Genomic DNA, 23584 nt, shown 5'->3' with positions numbered 1-23584 from the left:
TTTCATATTTTTATGAGCCCTTCCTATCTATACAGTTCTCTGACCCACACCTCATTCAGCAGTGACTGGCTTGTCAACTAAATTGTTTCAATTTAGATTCCAGATAAACAATTCTCTTTTCACATTCATTTTTGAATAGTTTACATATATTGTTATTTCACAATTACAGTATCAAGTACAGCAGGCAGAAATAAATCGGCAAGTCAACTCCTTCCCGGGAAGTGTACAAATGTGCACATGTATGTGAGGAGCAGGTTATTAACTAAAAGAGGAAAGAGCAGTCTAAGTTACACCTCGGAGTCTGATGGAGTTTACTTAAGTTCTTTTTTGTTGTTGTTGTTGTATAAGGTTTAGGGGAGAAATGTACACGTGTATGTACCTCAATTAAGATTTTTCAAGTATTCATACTTATTCAAGTCCTAACTCCTCAGAAGCCATTCAAAGGCAGTCCAAACATGTTCCAAGTAATGTCAACAATCTTATTCATATGCTTAGGGGAGTATTTTAAAGGCACAGTTGAGCAAGTAAATTTATGTACAAACTTTACACAAAGATTTATTTATACCTATCTTAAATAACCATTTTTTTTTTTTTTGACAGGCAGAGTGGACAGTGAGAGAGAGAGAGAGACAGAGAGAAAGGTCTTCCTTTGCAGTTGGTTCACCCTCCAATGGCTGCTGCGGCCGGCACTAGCACATGCGCCAGCTGCAGTGCACCAGCCGTGGCGGCCACTGGAGGGTGAACCAACGGCAAAAGGAAGACCTTTCTCTCTCTCTCTCTCACTGTCCACTCTGCCTGTCAAAAAACAAACAAACAAACAAAAAACAAACATACTCTAAAAGATCAGACATCTATTACATCTATTAGACATAAGTGGTCATCAATTATTCTTCATGAGTAACTATGGTTGGTTCTAATTCTCTTTAAAAATATGTCCATGGAACTCAGCAAAGGTTACCATAGGTTACAGTGAAATTCTAGAAACACTGGAACCATCCCAGTCCCTCTTTGTCACTGTCAGCACTCCACTGCTGTCAGGTACAGGTGATTTCATATCCACTATTCCATCATCTCATTCTTCCTTCCCAGTATCTTTGGATGAGGCAGTTATTATCTTTTTTTTTTTCTTTTTGAAGATTTATTTATTTGAAAGGCAGAGTTACAGAGAGGCAGAGAGAGAGTCTTCTATACACTGGTTCATTCCCCATATGGCCACAATGGCTGCAGCGGTGCCAATCTGAAGCCAGGAGCTTCTTCCAGGTTTCCCATGCTGGTGCAGGGCCCAAGGACTTGAGCCATCCTCTACTGCTTTCCCAAGCCATAGCAGAGAGCTGGATCAGAAGTGGAGCAGCCAGGTCTCGAATGGGCACCCATATGGAATGCTGGCACTGCAGACAGTGGCTTTACTTGCTATGCCACAGCACTGGCCCCTCCTTATCTTTTTTAAAACAGAATTATTTATTTATTTTTAAAGTCAGAGTTAGAGAGAGAGAGGGAGAGACAGAGAGAGTGAGTTTCTATTGCTGGTTCACTTTCCAGAAGCCACAACGATCAGGGCTGAGCCAGATGGAAGCCAGGAGCCAGGAGCTTCTCCGTGTCTCCCACATGGATGGCAGGAGCCCAAACACTTGGGCCATCTTCTGCTGCCTTTTCCAGGACATTAGCAGGAAGCTGCATCAGAAGTGGAGCAGCCGGAACATGAACCGGTGCCCACATGGGATGCCCGCATCACAGGGGCAGCTTTACCCACTACACCACAATGCTGGCCCCCATTATTTCTTTTTCAAGGATGAAGCACAAAAGGGTCTGGGAATTTATCCAATGTTGTATTTCCATGTAATTCAGACGGAAAGTCAAAGTTGTATCTCTCACTGCAATTTCTGTTCCTTCTCTAAAACTGCCTTTTCCTAAGCAGAAGAGTGAGTTCTGTTTTCAAGAATAACTTCTGTTTAGTCTCTGCCATGTGAAAATAAAAGGTTCCTCAAAAACTTCAGCCTGGTTAAAAACATCTGTAACTACAGGCTTTCTTTAAAACCAGGCAGGGCGTGCGTGCAGCCACGTGGAAAGCACAGGTGTAGCAGGTTCTACCGGAATCTTGTGCTTGTTAGATAGCTGCTCCAAGAGGCAGAACTCTACATTCCCCATTAACTCGACCTGCTTAGCCAGTTAATAAGGAAGACTGACAACTGAGAAGACATTTTGATTCTTTTTTTTTTTTTTTTTTTGACAGGCAGAGTGGATTGTGAGAGAGAGAGACAGAGAGAAAGGTCTTCCTTTGCCGTTGGTTCACCCTCCAATGGCCGCCGCGGCTGGCGCGCTGCGGCCGGCGCACCGCGCTGATCCGATGGCAGGAGCCAGGAGCCAGGTGCTTTTCCTGGTCTCCCATGGGGTGCAGGGCCCAAGCACCTGGGCCATCCTCCACTGCACTCCCTGGCCACAGCAGAGAGCTGGCCTGGAAGAGGGGCAACCGGGACAGAATCCGGCGCCCCGACCGGGACTAGAACCCGGTGTGCCGGCGCCGCAAGGCGGAGGATTAGCCTAGTGAGCCGCGGCGCCGGCCTGACATTTTGATTCTTAGGAAGGGCAGTGAAGCTGTGTTTTTTCTCATTACATAATAGTTTTTTTCCTTACAAATAATTACAGTTGCCAAGACTACTTTTATTATTTTGTTGTTCACTTATGTTTCTTTGAAGACTTACATCTCTAAACACTATTTTTGTCAAGTTAGGACAATTTCTGTTCCTTCTCTAAAACTGCTACCACTAAATTAGTCTTATTGGTAAAATTTGAATAATTCAAGAATAACCATACTTAAAGGACACTAGATAATTTCTTTGAAAGGCCTTTAGAGTAAAAATAGGATTCTAATACTTATTTTTAAAAATTCTTATTTATTTCTAAATACACTGTTATACCTATTCTGCTTTTGATAATATAAATTTAATTAACAAAATTTAAAAAATGCACTATGAGGAAAACTTGTTTACAGTGGAAGACCTGAATACTCTGTCTGCATTTACATTCTCCAGTTTCTTTTTTAAATTCCCTTCCCCCTCCCTTCCCCCTTTCTCTTTTTTAGTTTTTAAGATAACATATTTTAAAATTACATTAAATAGGCTTAATAATTCACAGAATAAGAAGTTTATTTTTAAAGTACAGCATATCTTTCCTGCTTTAGCTAAAACAATGACAAATAGATGTGAAAATTTCAGAGTTTTTTTTTAAATGAGAAGAAAATTATTAGGATTTATGCCCCATTCAGCTGATTAAAGATCTATATATCATCTACTAGAAAATTACGGATTTTCACGGAGCAAACACCTTCCTGTCAGGTCAAAGTACAAGAACACTAACAAATTATTATTTCCAGAGTTGTGATATTTTACATGTTATATGAAAAGGTCCAAAGCCTTTTATTAGATATGACAATTACACCATTTAAAATTCTCATGCAATTTCAAAACTTCTGGCTGAAACTAAAATACCTATGTAATAGGAACAGAACTGCCTTACCTGTTAGGTTGAAATTTGGGGCAATTGTGCTGTCAGCCAGGGTGAACCAGACGAGGCCAAGGCTCATACACACTGCAGCCGACACATCTGCAACGTTGTAGCGCTTCCCTGCAGGGACAGACAGAACTCTGCCTCATTATGCAAGCGCCCACCAGGCCAGTGGCAGATCCGTTTACCCAAGCACGAAGGGATCTGATTTTTTTTTTCCATCCAATGCCAAAATTATGAGAAGAACCCTCAGGTCAACGCCTCAGATAGTCACTGAAGGGCAGTTCCGAAGATAGTGGGTACCAACGTGTCTTTATAAGTTAAAAAATGACCCTATTTTATGTTACAATAATGAGTTTTTTCAATGAAAATTGATAACACAATTATTTAAAAATTTCATTGAAACTAGTGCCTTTTTACTTTAAATATAACATTTATTTTCTTGTAGTTTTTAAGGTTATAACATAACCAGGGTAATAAACTTGCTATTTTACTGTTTAAAGACAATGTAATGGGATAATTCTAGGTAGGTGAGAACTAGCTCATTATATTATATCCATATTTAAAAACTAAAATACAGTGGAACTCTTTGTAAATATTATAAATAAATACAAAGGGGAGAGGGGTCAAGAGTTAATGGAAAGCAGAGAGTATCTTTTAATTCCATTTCCTCACAAACTTTTTGAAGCCCCCTTGTATCATGTGTCCAAAGTCCGCTAGGAAGTTAACTGGGATTTTTAATAGGGGTAGAGGGAGGACAGTTCCCCTGAAGTGATAAGTGAAGCTGTTGACATTACATTCTCATTTAACATGCAAAGGGTTTCTGGGAAGGCATCTGATACATACAATACAATCAGGCTGTGTAAGAACTTCAGTGACACAAAACACTCTACTATGAAAATATGAATATTCCTCATGACAGTTATGCTACCCTTGCCTCCTCTTCTGCACATCTTGTCCCTTATCTGGGCCTAAGAGATCAATAAGCCAGCAGGGTTAGTTACAAAAGCAGTTCTGCCCAGAATAAGTTTTACTTTGAGAACTGACCAATGTACAGTGGAGAGAATGTGGGGTTCTGAAGAATAGAATGGAAGAGATGAAAACTTTCCAGGTATTTTTGAAAATGTAAATATAATATTGATGAAAAAGCAGTAATTCTCAAAGGAAAAAAAAAAGAGGAAAAAAAAAAAACCCAAAAAACTTTCTTCTTTTTCCCAAATTCAAGTTGTTGATTTCAAGTACTAAGGAATACCAGAGAAATATCAGTGCTTTTATAATATGTTATTTGTAAACTATCACTCAGAATTGTTACAATTTCTAGACTGCTATTAAATATATTAACAGAAGTTTAATGTTTTTCCTAATGCTAGATGTTATAACATATCCTACTAGTTTCAAACAGTATGAAAATATATTATTACTATACCTTGAATAAAAACTCCTCCTAGCATAACAGGAATCAATTTGCAGCACTTGAAGATGACTTGGGTAGGATAATTCAGGTAGCCCAAGGAAGTGTTTGATAACCCCATAGTACCCACAGTTAGAAAAGCTATTATCATGTAGGTTTTTCCTGGTATTCTGTAAAAGACAATTTTTAGAACCTTCATTTTGGGACCCAATTCATACTACTGTAAGATAGTGTGTTCACAATGTGTAAATGACTACTTACTTTTCTAATTTCTGGTTAGGAAATCTGGAAATACCAGTAAAAATATCTCTATCCTGAAGGCTGTATCACTGTTTACTTGTATAAAAGAAGGTAGATAAAAAGAACAGCTTACATAAATGAGAACTTTCAACTATGTGAAAAGTGGTGTATTAAGAGATAGTTACACTTTGATTGTTACTGGAGGTATAAATGTTGATAATTTTTTTTAACAGTTCTAACTACAGATGAAAAACCATTTGGGCTGAATTCAGAAAAAAAGCATTTATTTTAAAAAATATTTGGCTCTTGGGCCGGCGCCGCGGCTCACTAGGCTAATCCTCCGCCTAGCGGCGCCGGCACACCGGGTTCTAGTCCCGGTCGGGGCGCCGGATTCTGTCCCGGTTGCCCCTCTTCCAGGCCAGCCCTCTGCTGTGGCCAGGGAGTGCAGTGGAGGATGGCCCAGGTGCTTGGGCCCTGCACCCCATGGGAGACCAGGAAAAGCACCTGGCTCCTGGCTCCTGCCATCGGATCAGCGCGGTGCGCCGGCCGCAGCGCACCAGCCGCGGCGGCCATTGGAGGGTGAACCAACGGCAAAGGAAGACCTTTCTCTCTGTCTCTCTCTCTCACTGTCCACTCTGCCTGTCAAAAAAATAAAAAAAATAAAAAAAATATTTGGCTCTCTAATGGTAAAAGGCACCTTAACTAAGTTTTAAGGTGAATTTTTAAATTCTCACTTATTGTTCTAAGTCTTAACATTTTCATCTAGCATTAGGAAAAATACTTCTACCTATTCTGCTAGAATGACCTGAGCAGAATTGCTCCCAAAAAAAAAAAAAAAAAAATGCATATGGTCTGCAACTCTAGACGTGATTTCCATACCCATAATATTTCACAAGTCTGTATCCTATAAAATATTGCAATATTCAACCTTAAAATGAGGTATCTCTCTCTTTGTGATCTCAAATCTTTTAACATTGCCTCTATATGGATTTCCTAGTAGAGGTTCTTAAATTTGGCATCCTTAGAAATTTGAGCCATATGTGAACACATGCTTACATGGAATAATGGCCTAATATAATGTTGTGCATTAGTGTGATAAACACAATGGAACACTACTGCCATTATCAAACTAGTAATTTGATAATGCTACATATGAGGTTACTCCAAAAAGTTGGTGGAAATGCAATTAAGTTATGTTTATTTTGGGGCAACAAGTTTTTGAAATTATGCATATTAGGGGTCTTCAATAAGTATGTGGAAGAAATATATTATGAAAAACTATATACTTATTTTTTTGCACTAAATTCATTTTTTAATAACAGTTTTTCATGAGCTTTATCAAACTTTATCTTACACTTAGACGTTATTTCTTTTCTGGGATTTGTACTGAACTTTAATCAAGCAACAAAATTCTTTCATCTCCTATATGACCAGCTATAAGGTAAAATAACTTACTGAAAATGTATCATTTACATTTGCTTTTTAATTTCTAAACCTTTTCTACATATGTGCTAACGCCAAGAGTCAACAGTGAAATAATGTGGCGGGCCAGTATGCATCAACGTACAGAAACACTTTTTCCTGCTGACTGGGATTGGACCCGCAGAGGGCTACCATCAGTGAACGAGGACAGAACACATCTGCAGAGCATCCTAGAGGCAAGCCCCAGATTTCCTCAAAGATAAGCAGAAAACAATGGCCAGAAAATAAAACCATTCAAGTCAGAAAAATCACAAGGCATTAGAAGAGCAGCATCGTACAGGCAGGAAGAAAACCAGCTGGGAATTCTGTGGGCCTAAACTCAGGAAGCACCAGCTTCGAGAGCGGCAGCTACCTGACTCCACGGGAACCTCTGCCTAGATGCCTCTGTGTTCTCACTGGTGGGAGAAGCTGGATTTCATCAGTTTGCTTCTAGGATCCACAAGCTTTCTATTTTATTTACTATCTCAATTGCTTACTTCTTTAAAAATGTTATTTATAAAAATAATGTTATTAAAACAAAAACCTCCCCAGAACCAATTAAAAACTCAAAGTATTAAAGTTACAGGGCAATCTATGGCAAAAAACAAGTAGCATGTGGAGGTCAAACAATTTACAATGTGTTTTATTTAGCACACCTTATACATTTCATACTCAAAACTAAGAGAAAGTTTCAGAAACTTCCCTGAGGTCCTAACAGAGCTAGTGAGAGGCAGTGCCAAGACCCAAATCCATGTTTTCTAACTCTAAATTCTGTTCTTCTCCCAGTACAATGGTATTCACATAAACATAGGAAGAAAACAAATGCGAAGTGAAGAGCTTAGCTCATTAAAGGTCTAAACAGCAGTACCTAAATTTGGAAGTGGGGATATATTCAGAGATTAAGACACACATACGTGAATGGATGTATTTTCATTGTAATGTAGCTTTAAAGACTTTCAAAAAATGTGCCCCACAAAGAAAAGGTTTCGATTCATAATTACATTTATTACAACAGAAATTCTTTGCCCAAATTCTTTCACTTATGTTTAAATCTAATACATATAATTCTATTTTAATTATGTAATGGTGAAAGGTTGGGAAATATGTGGCTGGAGGCCAACTCCCCATTTTACCTGGGTAGTTGATAGGTATGCATTTCTTTTTGAAATTTAACAAGTCATGAGATGTATCGTCTTTATGCCACTTTTCATTTAGAAAAGGCAACAATTTATTGGCAATAAAGAGGCAAAAGTAGACCAATGAAAAAGCTAAATTACACATTCAAGCATTTTAGATTATACTCTGTCTCTCTGCTTTTTAAATAAAATGAAAACAAATGAAGAAAATTAAAAGGGATGGATGGCCAGGCACTTGACAGAGTGGTTCAGACACAGTTTGGGAAGCCTGCAACCTATATTGTAGTGCCTGGTCTGAATCCTGGGCCCTCTATTTCTGATCCAGCTTCCTGATACTGTGCACCCTGGGAGGCTGCAGATGATGGCTCAAGTACTTGGGCCCCTGCCACCCGTGAGCGAGACGTGCATTGAGTTTCAGACTCCTGGCTTTGCCCTGGCCCAACCCTGACTGTTGTGGACATTGTGGGAGTGAACCAATGGATGAAATCTCTCCATGTCTCTGTGTGTGTGTGTGTGTGTGTGTGTGTGTATGTGTGCCTTTCAAATAAAATGAAAAGTAAAAAAAAAGTTGTATATACTTTCATATAAAATTCAAAACCACTTTAAAAAAAGATTTCTTAATTAAAAAGGGCAGACATGGAGGGAAAGAGAGAGAGAGGTTATCTTCCATCCACTGGTTCAATTTCCAAATGAATGCAACAGCCTGGTCTAGGCCAGGCCAAGGCCAGGAGCCAGAAACTCTACCGTGGTCTCACATGTCGATAGCAGGAACCCGAGAAAATGGGCCACCATTTGGTGCCTTCCCAGGCACATGAGCAGGAAGCTGGATGGGAACTGGCACTGCAATGTGGGAGGCTGATGCTGCAAATGGTGGCTTTACCCACTGTACCACAACACTGGCCCCCCAAATCATTCATATTAAAATAAAGGGGGGCTATGTAAAATTTAAAGGATTAAACATCTGCATCAAAGAAGATTAAATGTCAGTACCACAGTTCTTATTACATTTCAACTGCCCAACACACATGAAATACATATAAATAAGGTTATGATGAAAACAATAATTCTTATATTTAACCAATCAAATCTTATATTCAAATTCCTAACTACGTTGTTTTATTGACTATTGTTCTGTATGTCAAAAATATATCAAGATTTTTCTCAAATTGAGATGATTATTAAAAGATACTATTAAATGAATTCTTTTGATTTTGATAAAATGATGAAAAATATGTTCCCCTTCTGTTTAAGAATACACTGGCAACTAGATATTACAGGACAATGTTGGTGACAACGTATTCCACAAAACAAAACATCTTTACATTTTAAAGATACTATAAAAAAAATATTTATAATTTGTTACATTACTTTCATGTCAGTTGTGCTGTAAATTTTTATCAGTAATCATGTCTATTTCAAGGAAATTTATAAAAATATATAGTTTCTGAATACTAAGAGCCCAAGTTGTCATTTTTATTTTGTAACATTATACTTAAAACAAGATGTCATTTTATTCAGTGTACAAGTAAATGATACAGCATATTTAATATTTTTGGTAAGCTGGTTATACTGAAAAACACTGGTGGCTGTTACATCTGTTGTGTTTATAGGAAATGTAGATTTCATGCATATTCATTATGTCCACCACTGACAAATTCAAATAATACTAATGAAGTTACTGTCAAAAATGTGGAAACAACAAAACACATACCTTCTCCGTTTGTCCTGAGTAAGCTGAAGCTCTATTAGGCCAAATATGGAGTAAAATGCAAACTGCACTAAAGTAAGGTACCAGCCATAGGACTTGAAACCTTCCACTGAAAATATTAATTCCTGTCAAAGACACATGAATAATGTTAAGCTCAGGGTAGAAGACTAATTTCCTCACAATAAATTTTTACAAATACACTGTTTTAAAAGAAACTGAATCTCATACTCAACCAAAAAGAAAACAAAAACCGGATCACATGGCTTCTCATAGTTAAATTAGGATAGAAGCCCAAAGAACTCACAGTATGAGGACAGCAGGAAAAAAAAAAGTAATTATGAAGAAATACTATCTGATGCTTCATTTTCTAAAAAAAAAGGCCAAAATTATTGTTTTTTAAAGATTTATTTATTTTACTTGAAAGTCAGTTACACAGAGAAGGAAAGAGAGAGAGAGAGAGATTCTTCCATCTGCTGGTTCACTCCCCAGATGGCTGCCAACTGCTGGAGCTGTGCTGATCCGAAGCCAGGAGTCAGGAGCTTATCCAGGTCTCCCAGGCGGGTGCAGGGGCCCAAGGACTTGGGCCATCTTCTATTGCTTTCCCAGGCCACAGCAGAGAGCTGGATTGGAAGTGGAGCAGCCGGGTCTTGAACAGGCGCCCATATGGGATGCCGGCACTGCAGGTGGTGGCTTTACCCGCTACGCCACAGCGCCAGCCCCCTCAAAAAGACCAAATTATTAAAGCATAGTAAAACAATGAGAAAGCTGTCTGACCCAAGAACTAATTTACTATATAAAACTCATATTTCAGGGGCCGGCGCTATGGCATAGTAGGTAAAGCCACCGCCTGCAGTGCTGGCATCACATATGGGTGCCGGTTCGAGTCCCGGCTGCTCCACTTCCAATCCAGCTCTGCTGTGGCCTGGGAAAGCAGTAGAAGACGGCCCAAGTCCTTGAGCCTCTTTATTCACATGGGAGACCTGGAATAAGCTCCTGGCTTCGGATCAGTACAGCTCCTGGCTGTTGCAGCCAACTGGGCAGTGAACCAGTGGATGATGGAAGATCTCTCTGTCTCTCCTTCTCTGTGTAACTCTGACTTTCAAATAAATAAATAAATAATCTTAAAAAAACATATTCCATTAGAAGTCAACTATTGGGTGAGGCCTTTGGCCTAGCGATGGAGACACGTTCATGCACTTAACGTACTGCATACCTGGTTTGACACCCAGCTCCAGCTCCTAACCTCATGAACTGCAGACCCTGGGAGCAGCAGTCAATGGCTCAAGCAGTTGGGCTCCTGCTGGTTACACGAACTCCTCACCTATGGGAGACCTGGAGTGAGTTTCCAGCTGCTGGCTTCTGCCCAGCCCAGTCCTATGGAGTCTCTCTCCCTCTCAAATAAATACATGAAGTAAAATTTTTAAAAATTAGGAAAAAAAAGTATCACTTTAGGCCTGTTTTTCTGCAGGAACATGGCTCATATTGATAATGTTATTTTTCAAAATTACTCCCTGTGGAGGGAATGGTGAATTTGCCTAAATATAACATTTACATTTATTATTAATAAATCATTCTTAAGCTGTTAACAAGTATTCTAACTTATTTGGTTTAATTTGAATTGAATAAACCAAACTTTCCATCGTGTTTTTTAACAAACCCACCATTTTCACTGAACTATTTTGATATGCAATTGTCATTAGCAATGCCAGTTTTCACAAGTGAAGGTGGTAAAGTTGCAAATATAGTTAACAGTGGTTTATGTAATTAAAAAAGAAAACTGTGCACTTACAAATTAAACTATCTGATTACCGAATAGAAAATATTTAATGAAATTTATAGGGTAAATTGTTTTTAAAATTTATTTTATTTCTATGAAAGGCAGAGTTAGAGAGAGATTGACCTTCCATACACTGGTCACTCTCCAATGGCCAGGGCTGGGCCAGATTGAACCCACGAGCTGGGAACTTCCTCTAGATCTCCCAAATGGGTGGGAGCACCTATACCACCTGCTGCTGCTTTCCCAAGAGCATTAGCACGGGGCTAGACGGGAAGTGAAGCAGCCAAACGGGACCTGAATGGTCCCCATTCCATGTGGGATGCTGACATCGCAAGTGGCAGCTTAAGCCACTATACCATGATGTTAGCCCTGTGGTGAATTTCCAAATCACCTGTCTTTGCAATAATTAACTTTGTTCTCAAATTATTTGGTAACAGTGGTGTGCTTTAGAAAAAAGATATTTCTCAGCAAGAAATTCAAATTTATATTTTTAATTTTTTTAAAAAATGTTTTTGGACAGGCAGAGTTAGACAGTAAGAGAGAGAGAGACAGAGGGAAAGGTCTTCCTTCCGTTGGTTCACCCCCCAAATGGCTGCTACAGCTGGCATGCTGTGCTGATCCGAAGCCAGGAGCCAGGTGCCCTCCTGGTCTCCCATGCGGGTGCAGGGCCCAAGCACTTGGGCCATCCTCCACTGCCTTCCCAGGCCACAGCAGAGAGCTGGACTGGAAGAGAAGCAACCGGGACAGAATCCAGCGCCCCAGCAGGGACTAGAACGTGGGGTACCGGCACCACAAGCGGAGGATTAGTCTAGTGAGCTGCAGCGCCGGCCTATATTTTTAATTGTTTCGTGCTATCACGGTTTTCTATCACCTTATAGTGGGAAATCAGTTTAAGTTTTTTAATTCATGGTTTTGTTTTACATTAATACTCTTGATAACATTCTTGTAAGCTAACTGAAAAACAAAGTTCCGGGGCCAGCATCGTGGTGCAGTAGGTCACGCCACCATCTGCAAAGCTGGCATCCACGTGAGAGTGCCAGGAGTCCCAGATGCTCCGCCTTCCATCCGCTCTCTGCTAAAATGCCTGAGAAGGCGATGGAAGGGGCCAAAGTATTGCCATCCATGTGGGAGACCTGGTGAGTTCCTGACTCCTGGCTTCCGTTTGGCCAGTGGATGGAAGATTCCCTCTCTCTACTGCCCCCAAGCCTGTTGCTCTTTCAAATAAATAAATCTTTTTTTAAAAAAAGGTCACAATTCCGTCTTCTCCACTTACATTTGTCTTTATATTTTCTCTATAAGACAATGAAAAAGAGTACAATGATTTCTAAGATAACCCTAACTTAACAGTACTAAAGAATAGCAGAAATATTATCTATGTTTTAAGAAACTACATGGCTTTCCTTTTCTTGAATTACAAAAGCTCACTTACATTATGCATAAAAAAGTACAATCACTAAGGGCTACAAATAATTACAATTTAAATGGCCATTTATAAAACTGCCTTCACACAAATATTCTTGCTTATACTATCCTGGATCCTCATCCATCCAGCCCACGTCTTTGATGGTCAGGAATTCACCGCTGGCTGAATGGATGCAACTATCTAAAAATATAAAAAAAACAGGAAATAAACTGTTGCAATTTAGGAATGTTTCCAACAAGCAAAAATGAGAGAAAACTAAGATTCTGGCAAAGTTATTTAGACGAGAAAACCAACAAGAAAGAGAATACAATTGGTGCTTCAAAAAAAAAAAAAAACCAAACCAAAACAAAAACACAACAGAATGATTCAAATTTTTAGGATTAAAGAGATAACAGTGGAAAAACACAAAATATTTGCAAAAATGATCTTTTATTAGTGAGCTCTAAGAAATAACAGTAAACTGTGCTATGAATTTTTTTTGTAAAGTATGTTTCAAGATACTGATAAGTATTTGAATCATTCTTTCTTTTAAAAACACCATATATTAAAACTCAATATATCTGCAGGCACCGGGGCTCACTAGGCTAATCCTCCGCCTTGTGGCGCCAGCACACCGGGTTCTAGTCCCGGTCGGGGCACTGGATTCTGTCCCGGTTGCCCCTCTTCCAGGCCAGCTCTCTGCTGTGGCCAGGGAGTGCAGTGGAGGATGGCCCAAGTACTTGGGCCCTGCACCCCATGGGAGGCCAGGATAAGTACCTGGCTCCTGCCATCAGATCAGCAGCAGTGCGCTGGCCGCGGCGGCCATTGGAGGGTGAACCAACAGCAAGGGAAGACCTTTCTCTCTCTGTCTCTCTCTCTCTGTCCACTATGCCTGTCAAAAAAATTAAGAAAAAAAAAAAACACCTCAATATATCTAAACCTTAATAAACATAATAAAATTTTATAATTTTTCAATTATTTAAGTATACATTTTCATTGTATTTAACCATTTGTCACACCAGAAAAAAATAAACACAATCATGTCAGATTTCAGGCCGGCGCCGCGGCTCACTAGGCTAATCCTCCGCCTAGCGGCGCCGGCACACCGGGTTCTAGTCCCGGTCGGGGTGCCGGATTCTGTCCCGGTTGCCCCTCTTCCAGGCCAGCCCTCTGCTGTGGCCAGGGAGTGCAGTGGAGGATGGCCCAGGTGCTTGGGCCCTGCACCCCATGGGAGACCAGGAAAAGCACCTGGCTCCTGGCTCCTGCCATCGGATCAGCGCGGTGCGCCGGCCGCAGCGCGCCGGCCGCGGCGGCCATTGGAGGGTGAACCAACGGCAAAAGGAAGACCTTTCTCTCTGTCTCTCTCTCTCTCTCTGTCCACTCTGCCTGTCAAAAAAAAAAAAAAAAAAAAAAAAAAAAAAAAAAAAAAAAAAAAGATTTCAAAAATAGTCAAGGCTGCTTTCTTTTGATTTTTGCCATCTTCATCCTTGAAAATACTGTAATCATAAGATAATCTTCCCACTTCAAATATTTAAGTCTAAAATTTTATTCCTGTTTTCTGAAGGGTTCCTTTGAAGAAGCCCTATTTATCGCTACACTAAAAAACTCAAAACTTACAAATCAACTGGAACCCTATAACTGAAAATATCTTGAGCAAAACTACTAGTAAGTCCCCACAGGGACCTCAACTGCTATAAATAACTAACATCACAAATGCATTTTTTACCTGTAAATATCCATAAATTAGGTAAAACACAAAAACTCCAGCAACACATATGAAAAATTGAGCAAGTTTGTTAAATTTGCTGAGATTTATGCCAAGAACTACAATGTCATCAATTGACTTGATGTGTGGTGACATTGTTTGGGTTTTGGACGGCACAGTAATAGAAATATATTTCCTGGAGTTGTTGAACTTGAGATCCATTGTTCTTATTTTGTTGCATTCAGGGTTTCCAAAGTTATCTTTGTTGGTTTCCTCTCTTTCACTGAGTTTTTCTTTTGCTTGCTGTGTCAAGGCCTGCAAGAAGAAACAAGCAATTAAAGCAAAACATTAAGATCCTAAGGGATTATGTTTCAAATACTTGTAGTACTCCGAACTATACTTTAAAATTACACTCTAAGTCTCATTTTCTCTGAATATGAACATACCAGCTCTCTTATTCTGGCTTCCAAGTCAAAACCAGTAGGCCTACTCTCTAAATAATTTACCTCCAATTGATAAAGACAATCATGAATTGAGTATCTTTCATACTTATTTTCATAGCAATAAACCAAAAGCTAACTCAGTATTTATTTCATCAAAGAACTGAGCACACTTTTATGTTTCTATATGTAAGTATATAATTTTTAAAGCCCTTAGTAGTTAAGTCTCCACATTAATGCCAATATTCATTTTGTAGGAGAGGTAAGTGATGTTCCCTTAAACACTAATCGCACAACATACTTGCTAATCATGTTTCTAAAATAAAGTCAAAGAATTATTTTACTTAAGAAGCTAGATTTTGGCCGGCGCCGCGGTTCACTAGGCTAATCCTCCGCCTAGCGGCGCCAGCACACTGGGTTCTAGTCCCGGTTCGGGCGCCGGATTCTGTCCCGGTTGCCCCTCTTCCAGGCCAGCTCTCTGCTGTGGCCCAGGAGTGCAGTGGAGGATGGCCCAGGTGCTTGGGCCCTGCACCCCATGGGAGACCAGGAAAAGCACCTGGCTCCTGGCTCCTGCCATCGGATCAGTGCGGTGAGCTGGCCGCGGCGGCCATTGGAGGGTGAACCAACGGCAAAGGAAGACCTTTCTCTCTGTCTCTCTCACTATCCACTCTGCCTGTCCAAAAAAAAAAAAAAAAAAAAAAAAAAGCTAGATTTTTTTTCAGAGATTATAAAAAGGATAATATGATTTAACAATAGTATCTTTAAGGTTAAAAAATATTTTTCTGGAGCCGGCACTGTGGCATAGCTGGTAAAGCCACTGCCTGCAGTGCCAGCATCCCATATGGGCATCGGTTTTAGTCCTGGCTGCTCCTCTTCTGATCCAGCTCTCTGCTATGGCCTGGGAAAGCAGAAGAAGATGGCCCAAGTCCTTGGGCCCCTGCACCCACATGGGAGACTAGGATGGAAGACCTCTCTCTGCCTCTCCTTCTTTCTTTGTAACTCTTTCAAATAAATAAATAAATAAATCTTAAAAAAATTTTTTTTCTTCCTTTAGAAAAAATCATCTCAATTAAAAAAGCTGTTGGGATGGAATAGGAAGGAAAACGTGTCATATTTTGTTAGTCTGTGTGAAAAACTGTGAAGGCACATAGATAGATGATGGCTAATTTCTCGTTGGATTTATACAAACTGAAAAAATTGAATTTGATACAAAGGCTGAAGATAGACTGACAAATTATGCCAAACAATAGAACAAACTTTTGAAGAAAATATTTTACTAAAAAAGATTATTACGATTCCAATCAGAATGAAAATTTCAAGTCTCAGGGCTAAAAACCGATGAGGATAATTCTGAATGTGCCCTCTATTTTGATAATCATTTTTCAGAGGGAGAGACAGAGAGATCTTCCATCTGCTGGGCCAGCTTGAAGCCAGGAGCTTCATGAGACTCCCATGTGGGTGGTGGATACCCAGCAACTGGGCCATCTTCTGCTGCTTTTCTCAGGCCATTAGGGCGGAGCTGGATCAGAAGTGGAGCAGTAGGATAAGAACTAGAGTCCACATGGGAGGCCAGCATCACAGGTGGCAGCTTTACCCACTATGCAACAATGCCAGCCCTAATCATCTTTTTAAAATAAACTGTCCGTTGATGTTAAAATGGCAAGAGTCAGAGATGCCGCTCCTCCAGTCTGCTAAATCAGAGATTATCCAGGTCCTTTTCAGTAACTCAAATTAGGGGTCAAGCTCCTGGGTCACTTGTAACTAATGATACTAAGGCCATCAAAATATTTGTTTTATAGGATACCTGCCACATACCTAAACAATAAATGTAGTTTTATGATGCTTTATTATGTTTTTTCTCCCTGTACTTCCTGTTAACTTTGTTCTCACTTTCTACATTGTTATAATCATCTCTAAATTTATTTTTAAATTTTCATTTATTTGAAAGCCAGAGAAAGACACAAACAGAAAGAGATCTGCCATATCCTGGTTTACTCCCCAAATGCCCACAACAGCTAGAGTTAGGCCAGGCCAAAGCCAGGAGCCTGGAACTCAACCTTGGTCTCCCACATGGGTAGCAGGGACGCAAACCCAGCTATAACCTGCTACCTTCCAGGGTGCACAACAGCAGGAAACTAGAATCAGAAGTGGAGCCAGGACTTGTATCCAGGTACTCTGACATGGGGTAAGTGTCCCAAAGTCCTATCTTAACCACTGTACCAAGTGACCACTCCTGAGTAAGTTTTTACATCATCTTGTGGGACTCCCTTGAGAGGTTTCTTTAATTATTTTTTAAAATTTTACTTTCTTAAAGATTTATTATTTGAAAGACTGACTGGGGCGGGAGCAGGGATCTTCCACCTGCTGGGTCACTCCCTGAACGGCTGCCAACGGCCAGGGACAGTCCAGTTCACAGTCAGGTGCCTGGAGCTCCATTCTGGTCTCCCATATGGGTGGTAGGGGCCAAGTACTTGGACCACCCTCTGCTGCCTTTCCAGGTGCATTAGCAGGCAGCTGGATCCGAAGCAGAAGTCAGGACCAGAAGCAGCAGCTTAGCTCACTGAGCCACAATGCTGGCCCAGAAGTGAGTTTATTTATATACTATGCTTTAAATTATCTCCTTTAAACATCTGATAAAATCTGCACTAGAATGTAGAGGAAACAAAACCCTAAACACTATGCTTACATTTGTGTTCGCACGGATATACAGTACCATTCCGATAAACTGAGCTGCACACCGGTTTCTAAGCTTCCTCTCTGCCTACTTTGTTCCTTCCTAGAATAAACCATGGACTTTGAAAACCCTCTTGCCTTTGTTAATAATATTCTTTAAAACCTGGTGTCTTTTTTCTTTGGGGCAGGTTTTGAAGCTCTGCTTTACTGTCCCCTCCTTTGTGATACTATCCTTAATTCCTCCAGCTGGGAGAAGATATGAGGGGCGTCAAAATGTTCATGGAAAATGTGTCTTATAAAAAAATTATCCATGGACTTCAAAATTTTTTGCACCAAAATAAGCTTTCAATTTCATTTTCCATGAATTCTTTGGAATACTCTCATAGAAGTTTAAAGGCAAATCTGAAATACTGTTTCTCTCTACAACCTTGTTATCTGGCATCTATTCTACATCCAATACTCAGATAAACCAAATAAACTGGTTCTGTCCCTGGATACTCTCAAATTGCTTCTTGCTATCACTCACCTGATGCCTATGTTTGAAAATGGACTATGGTGTAGGCAAATTTTATGGGCAAAATTGAAAATCTTATAGAAAACAGGTTGGGCTGAAAGTATACATAATGGGAGCTGGTGCTGTGGCGTAGCAGGTAAAGCTGCTGCCTGCAGTGCCAGCATCCCTTATGGGCACTGATTCGAGTCCTGTCTGCTCCACTTCTGATCCAGCTCTCTGTTATGACCTGGGAAAGCAGTAGAAGATGGCCCAAGTCCTTGGGCCCCTGCACCCATGGGAGACCTGGCTCCTGGCTTCAGACTGGCACAGCTCTGGCTGTTGCAGCTAACTGGGGAGTGAACCAGCGGATGGAAGACCTCTCTCTCTCTCTGCCTCTCCTTCTCTCTGTGTAACGTTTTCAAATAAATAAATAAATCTTTAAAAAAATATGCATAATGGTAAATTTACACATATGAATAAATAAAACTTCTGGGAAATGTCTTTTTCCTGCTTTTATTGGTATCAAAAAACTTCTCCAGAAGGTAACTCTTCCCCAAAGTCACATTCTTCTGAATTGTTTGCAATTTAGCAAAATGCCAAGCATACTGTAATGACTCAATACAACTATAGCTAACATCAAAAGTAGTATATAATCATGCTTTCCCCATAATTTGGAATTTTAAAAGGAGATTGATTTATTTACTTATTTGAAAGGCAGAGATAGAGACAGAGATACAGAGACAACTCTTCCATCATGAGCTCACTTCCTAATCGGCTGCAACAGCTAAGTGTGGACCAGGCTAAAGTCAGCAGCCAGGAACTCCATCTGGGTCTCCCAGGTAGGAGGCAGGGGCCCAGGGACTTGGCCATCATGCACTGCCTCCCCAGGTGCATTAGCAGGAAGGATGGGCAGTGACTCAGCTGAGACGTGAACTGGCACTGGTATATATATAAGCAGCTTAATCTGCGGCACTACAAGGCCAGGCCCCATGCTTTAGTGTTCTGACAGATCTGAGTTCAAGATCTGCCTTTGGGATTTATTAGCTGGGGACTCTTAGCAAATCATGTGAGTTTTAGGTTCTGTATCTTTAAAAGGAGGGTTAAAATGTGCCTATTGTAGGATTTTTGTTAGAATGATAAAGTGCCTGGCATACAGTAGAATAGTGGATAAATGTTAGCTACCATCATTCAACTTTTAGAAATACGGTGGGCTGAAGCTGATGCACCCTGTATGTAGTGGGAATATAAATCTGGATTTCCAAATCAGACTTTCTCTAAGATTCAGTTCTCATTTCCAAATGACTCTTTGATACTACGCCACTGTACTTCATCATTAAAAATATCCAAACTGAACCCAGTATTTTCTTTTTAAAACACACCCTCTCTTCTTCTTATATACCAAATCTCATCTAACAGTATATTGTTTGAAACACAGGATAAACCAGGGAGTTATCTTAAGAGTCTTTCCTTTTCTCATATTCTGCATTTTAGAGATTCCTGTTGATTCTACATCTATAAATATTTAAAATCTGTTTTCAACTCTACCTTCAAGCAACCATTTTCTCTTGCCTAGATCAGCCTGTTCAAAATCTCTTCCTCTTTTTATAACTTGTCTAACACACTGCTCACATCAATGCAGATCATACTGCACCTATGAGTAAAGCCCTGTCGAGTTAGGCCCTGGTTTCTCACAGCACATCCAAATCATGATGACATCACTTCCTGGGTTTTCACGTCTGCCTCTTCTACAAACACTCAAATTCCTTAAGGTAAGAGATGATGTCATCGTCAGCATATAACAAAAACAAAAGATATGAAATGAAGACCTCTATTGTACTTTAATAAAAACCATTTAATCAACATTACCCTGCTCCTGTCCACCACTATATAGAGCGCCTGGCAGCCTTGTGCAGCTGCAGAGTGAGACCTTTTGTGTAGTTAAATGATGCCTCCAGTGTTATGCTTCCTATCTCTGTGTGCCAAAGATACTGATATCTCTCCTGAATTTCCCACAAATCATCTGAAATGAACATGGAAATGAGTTCATTTCCTTTGCTTACTTTAGGCATCAGTACCACAAAGCCTGCATGTGAAAGCCCTGAATTTGGAATGCAGTTTATTAATCAGAACATCACAGGTCAAGAAGTATATCCACGAAGGCCTGACACCCAGTAACTGTGATCCTAATGTCTGCCATATACCTTCCATCTCCAACACTAATCATACATATTCACTATCATGCTAAAAAAAAAAAGGATCAAAGTCCTAGTTACGTTGCAACTGAAAAATAAATCAAGCAAGCATTCAAATTCGTATTGAACTTAAATGACAGATATGTTAGCTTGTTTTAGAAGTTCACAAGCCTTGAAACTAAAGTAGAAAAGAAAATCACAGGCGTGAACCACTGCCTGAAGTCTCTTTCTAAACACAACACAGATATTTAGCTTCAGTTTCTTGAAGGTATAACTGCGAAAATGTAAATAAAAGGTAGCTTTTCCAGCACCTACTGAAAATTTAAAGAACGATAAATAATTGGTGATAATGTTGACTTAGAATGATCTACTCAAGTGAAAATTATTTCCTACCTAGTCTTTATCAACCTGAAGGATACAGTCCCCCAAAGAAAGGTAGAATATGAGGAAAATGTAACTTGGGGCCAGCGCTGTGGCTTACTAGGCTAAGCCTCTGCCTGTGGTGCCAGCATCCCATATGGGCGCGGGTTCATGTCCTGGCTGCTCCTCTTCTGATCCAGCTCTCTGCTATGGCCTGGGAAAGCAGTGGAACACGGTCAAAGTCCTTGGGCGCCTGCACCCAGGTGAGAGACCCGGAAGAAGCTCCTGGCTTCAGACGGGCCGAGCCATTTGGAGAGTGAACCAGTGTATGGAAGTTCTTTCTTTCTGTCTCTCCCTCTCTCCCTGTAACTTTACGTCTCAAAAAAATAAAATAGATCCTTATAGTTTGGTCACTTGAAAAAAAATGTGACTCCATCCACATTTGCCATAGGCAATATTACAAATAAAAGAATCCTGCCATTGTGCCTCCATTAACTGCACTCTGGATACTAATCCTGCCTGTAGGGTAACATTATAAAACAGAAAAATAACATTATCTTGTTTATGCAAACCTCTCCAGAGTTTGAGACACGGCTAATTTTTGAAAAATATTCCTTTGAAAGCCAAAATTATGATCTAATGTGTATATATAATGTATATATAAATTACTTGCAAATACTGGTTGTATCTCTCAAAGCAATTCTAGACGTCGGATATCCTACTGTGAAAGAAATGCAGATGCCCAACACTGAGGAAATAATAAAAAGAAAATTCTGTTGGCGTAACAAATCATTCCACTTTCTACTTCCAACGGAAAGAACCCGGGGGCGCGAACCCCTCCGCAAAGAGGGGAAGAACGCGCAGAACCGAGTCCCGGCGCCTTCGGAAGCCGGCGGGAACACGCACCTTGCACTCCAGGCACAGCGCCCCCGGGGGACGCGATACACTGCAAACGCAGTCCCAGGGAATGCTGGCAAGCGGCAGCGCCCAGAGACCCCCGGACTGCCGGGAAGACCCCCGCAGGTGGCCTCGTCCCTCCGGGTCCACACACCGCGGCCTGGGGTCCGGCTCGGGAGCGGCAGACGCTCCTCCCTAGAAACCGCGTCACGTTTCCGCTTTTTAAAAACAACGCAGCCACTCTCGCCCTCCACCCCGGCTGGATCGCTCCTCGAATGCCCCCAGTCTGGACCGGGCAGGTTCTGCAGGGAGAAGCGGTCTCGGTGCCAAGCCAGGGAGAGGCCCCAGGGCCACGCCAGCCCCCCGACCCCCGTCGGTAGGTCACCTGGAAGGGCGACCCCAGCCCGGGCGGCGCCTCATCCAGAAGCGGCGTCTCCCCGCCCCAAGTCGATCGCCATCACCTCCTTCTTTCCCTGGCCTCCGCCTGCGCTTCTCACCGCAGCCGCAGCCTCCCCGGAAACCGCTAGCATCGCCGGCGCCCACGCGCCACTTCCGCCTATGTGTCCCGGCGCGCTTGCGCAAGCGCGCGGCCCCGCCCCCTCGCGCCTCGGGCGGACGTCGGCGCGCGCCGGGAACTCCCTCGCGCATGCGCCATCGTCTCTGGAGGAGGCGGCGGCGGGGAGTGGGACTGGGCATGGCCGCGGGCCGCGGCGGGGCGGTACCGCTGTGGCTCACCTCTGCCCTAGCAAAGCGGCGTCGATCCTGTCAGAGTGTCTCCATCCTGTTAGCTCCCAAGCCTCTGCCGCTCCCGGGGGTGCAGTCGCCTCGTGTGCCCAGCCCTGAGGTGCCCACGAGGGAAGTGGCCCTGGGAGGAGGCGGCCGCGAGCAGAGTGCGTCACCTGGACTTAAAAAGCCCGAGTCCTCCTCTTTCCCTCCCGCGTACCTAAATGAGACGTAACAAATCCGCAGAACCCTTGTGTGCCTCCGTGTTCTCACCGGAATGGTACCTGCGGGCCCGCCGAGGGTGGATGACGTCACACTCGGGTCCCTTCTGACGTGGGGTGATCCTGGCTCGGACCAGAAACGTGGCCGGCCACTGCGCCGCTTGGGAAGTAAGCCCCACAGGTTGAGGACTGGTTCCGACTTCAGACGTTGAACACACGTAGGGACACGTTTGCAGTCACTTTACGGTGTGAAATGCGACACACAAGGTCGTTGAGCTGTTTTTAAGAAACAGAATGGTGTGGGAGGAAGATGCTACTTTCAGGAGGACGCTCGAAGTTTGAGAAGACGGACGACTTTTGAAACATGATTTGGAACCCAGAGAGAGAGGACTTGGATTAATGTTTATGCCACCACGCACACCTTTTAAAATTGCACAGGTATGCGAGAAGGGCAAGACTTGTTTCTTGCATTGAGAGTGATGGTTTGTACTGAAGCAACCTGTGTTTCCTAAGTGGCAGTGAGGAAAAAAAAAAAGGGTCTGGTGAGGTATTTTCCTTTAATACTTACCCGCGCTCTTAGACCAGTGTTACCATCGTTTTACAAATGTTGTTACTGAGGCTTAGAGAACTTAATTTCCTAAGGAGACTCAATGATAAGGCATTTCAGTGATGCCTTAATGTCCTTGAATAACATGGATTTAATACCCATTTATAGCATAGCTATATCATAGTTATTAAGCATCTATAAAGCAGGCATATTATAGGTCACATACATAATTCATAAATTAAACACATGAGCTCCTTGCCCTCAAGGGGTCCTGGGATACACTTGAGAAGGTAAATGGTGGTATAAAAAAATTACAGTACAGGAGGTGTTACAAGGTGCCAGCTACTCATGCCTGCACAATAACCGTAGCGTTCAGACTCCAAACTTTAGTTCCATGTGGCAGCTGGAGTTATCCTTGCAGAACCTGTGACAGAATATAATATGCCAGGCCTCATTTCAACCATGGAAGGCTCTACCCTTTTATTCAGATTAAAGTTCAGAACCTTTTCCACGGCTATTCGGGCTGAACTTGTTCTTGATGGTTCACATCCAGGCTACTCTTCAGAGCGCATCGAACCATCTCCAAGCACACCAAGCATCAGTGCTTTTCATCTTCTGTTCCCGCCTGGAACACGGCCTTCTCTGATACCCACGGGGCTTGCTTCTTCACTTCTTTCCTGTCAAGTGCCCAAGTGTC

At 41.7% G+C, this 23584-nt stretch overlaps 1 protein-coding gene and 1 long non-coding RNA gene across 11 annotated transcripts in view; both read right to left on the bottom strand.

The window, feature by feature from the left end:
• SLC35B3 (solute carrier family 35 member B3) overlaps window positions 1–23227 on the bottom strand; it is a 62876-nt gene extending 39649 nt beyond the window's left edge. For 3 of the 10 annotated variants that reach the window (XR_011388814.1, XR_011388815.1, XR_011388816.1), the window contains exons 1-5: window positions 21858–21971; window positions 14363–14656; window positions 9461–9582; window positions 4928–5082; window positions 3514–3621 (exon numbers count right to left, since the gene is read on the bottom strand). Coding sequence is in view for 6 of the 10 variants with exons in the window: in XM_051855133.2 (XP_051711093.2) it covers window positions 3514–3621; window positions 4928–5082; window positions 9461–9582; window positions 14363–14656; window positions 21858–21926 (748 nt within the window). In the remaining 4 variants the exon portion in view is untranslated. Of the gene's footprint in view, window positions 1–3513; window positions 3622–4927; window positions 5083–9460; window positions 9583–14362; window positions 14657–21405; window positions 21986–22131; window positions 22272–22339; window positions 22471–23202 lie in introns of those variants that run through there. The other 7 variants (XR_011388817.1, XM_051855138.2, XM_051855137.2 and 4 more) reach the window with 7 other exon arrangements.
• Window positions 5816–9454, bottom strand: LOC138849720 (uncharacterized). Its single transcript, XR_011388820.1, has 2 exons — window positions 8494–9454; window positions 5816–8452 (listed from the first exon to the last, which is right to left on the bottom strand). It is a non-coding gene; the product is annotated as an uncharacterized lncRNA (long non-coding RNA).
• Window positions 23228–23584: the final 357 nt, after the last annotated feature.

This window comes from Oryctolagus cuniculus, chromosome 5 (assembly GCF_964237555.1).
Source record: "Oryctolagus cuniculus chromosome 5, mOryCun1.1, whole genome shotgun sequence".
Lineage (NCBI taxonomy): Eukaryota > Metazoa > Chordata > Mammalia > Lagomorpha > Leporidae > Oryctolagus > Oryctolagus cuniculus.
Note: the sequence above shows the minus strand (reverse complement) of the source record. Positions and strands in the feature narration are given on the sequence as shown.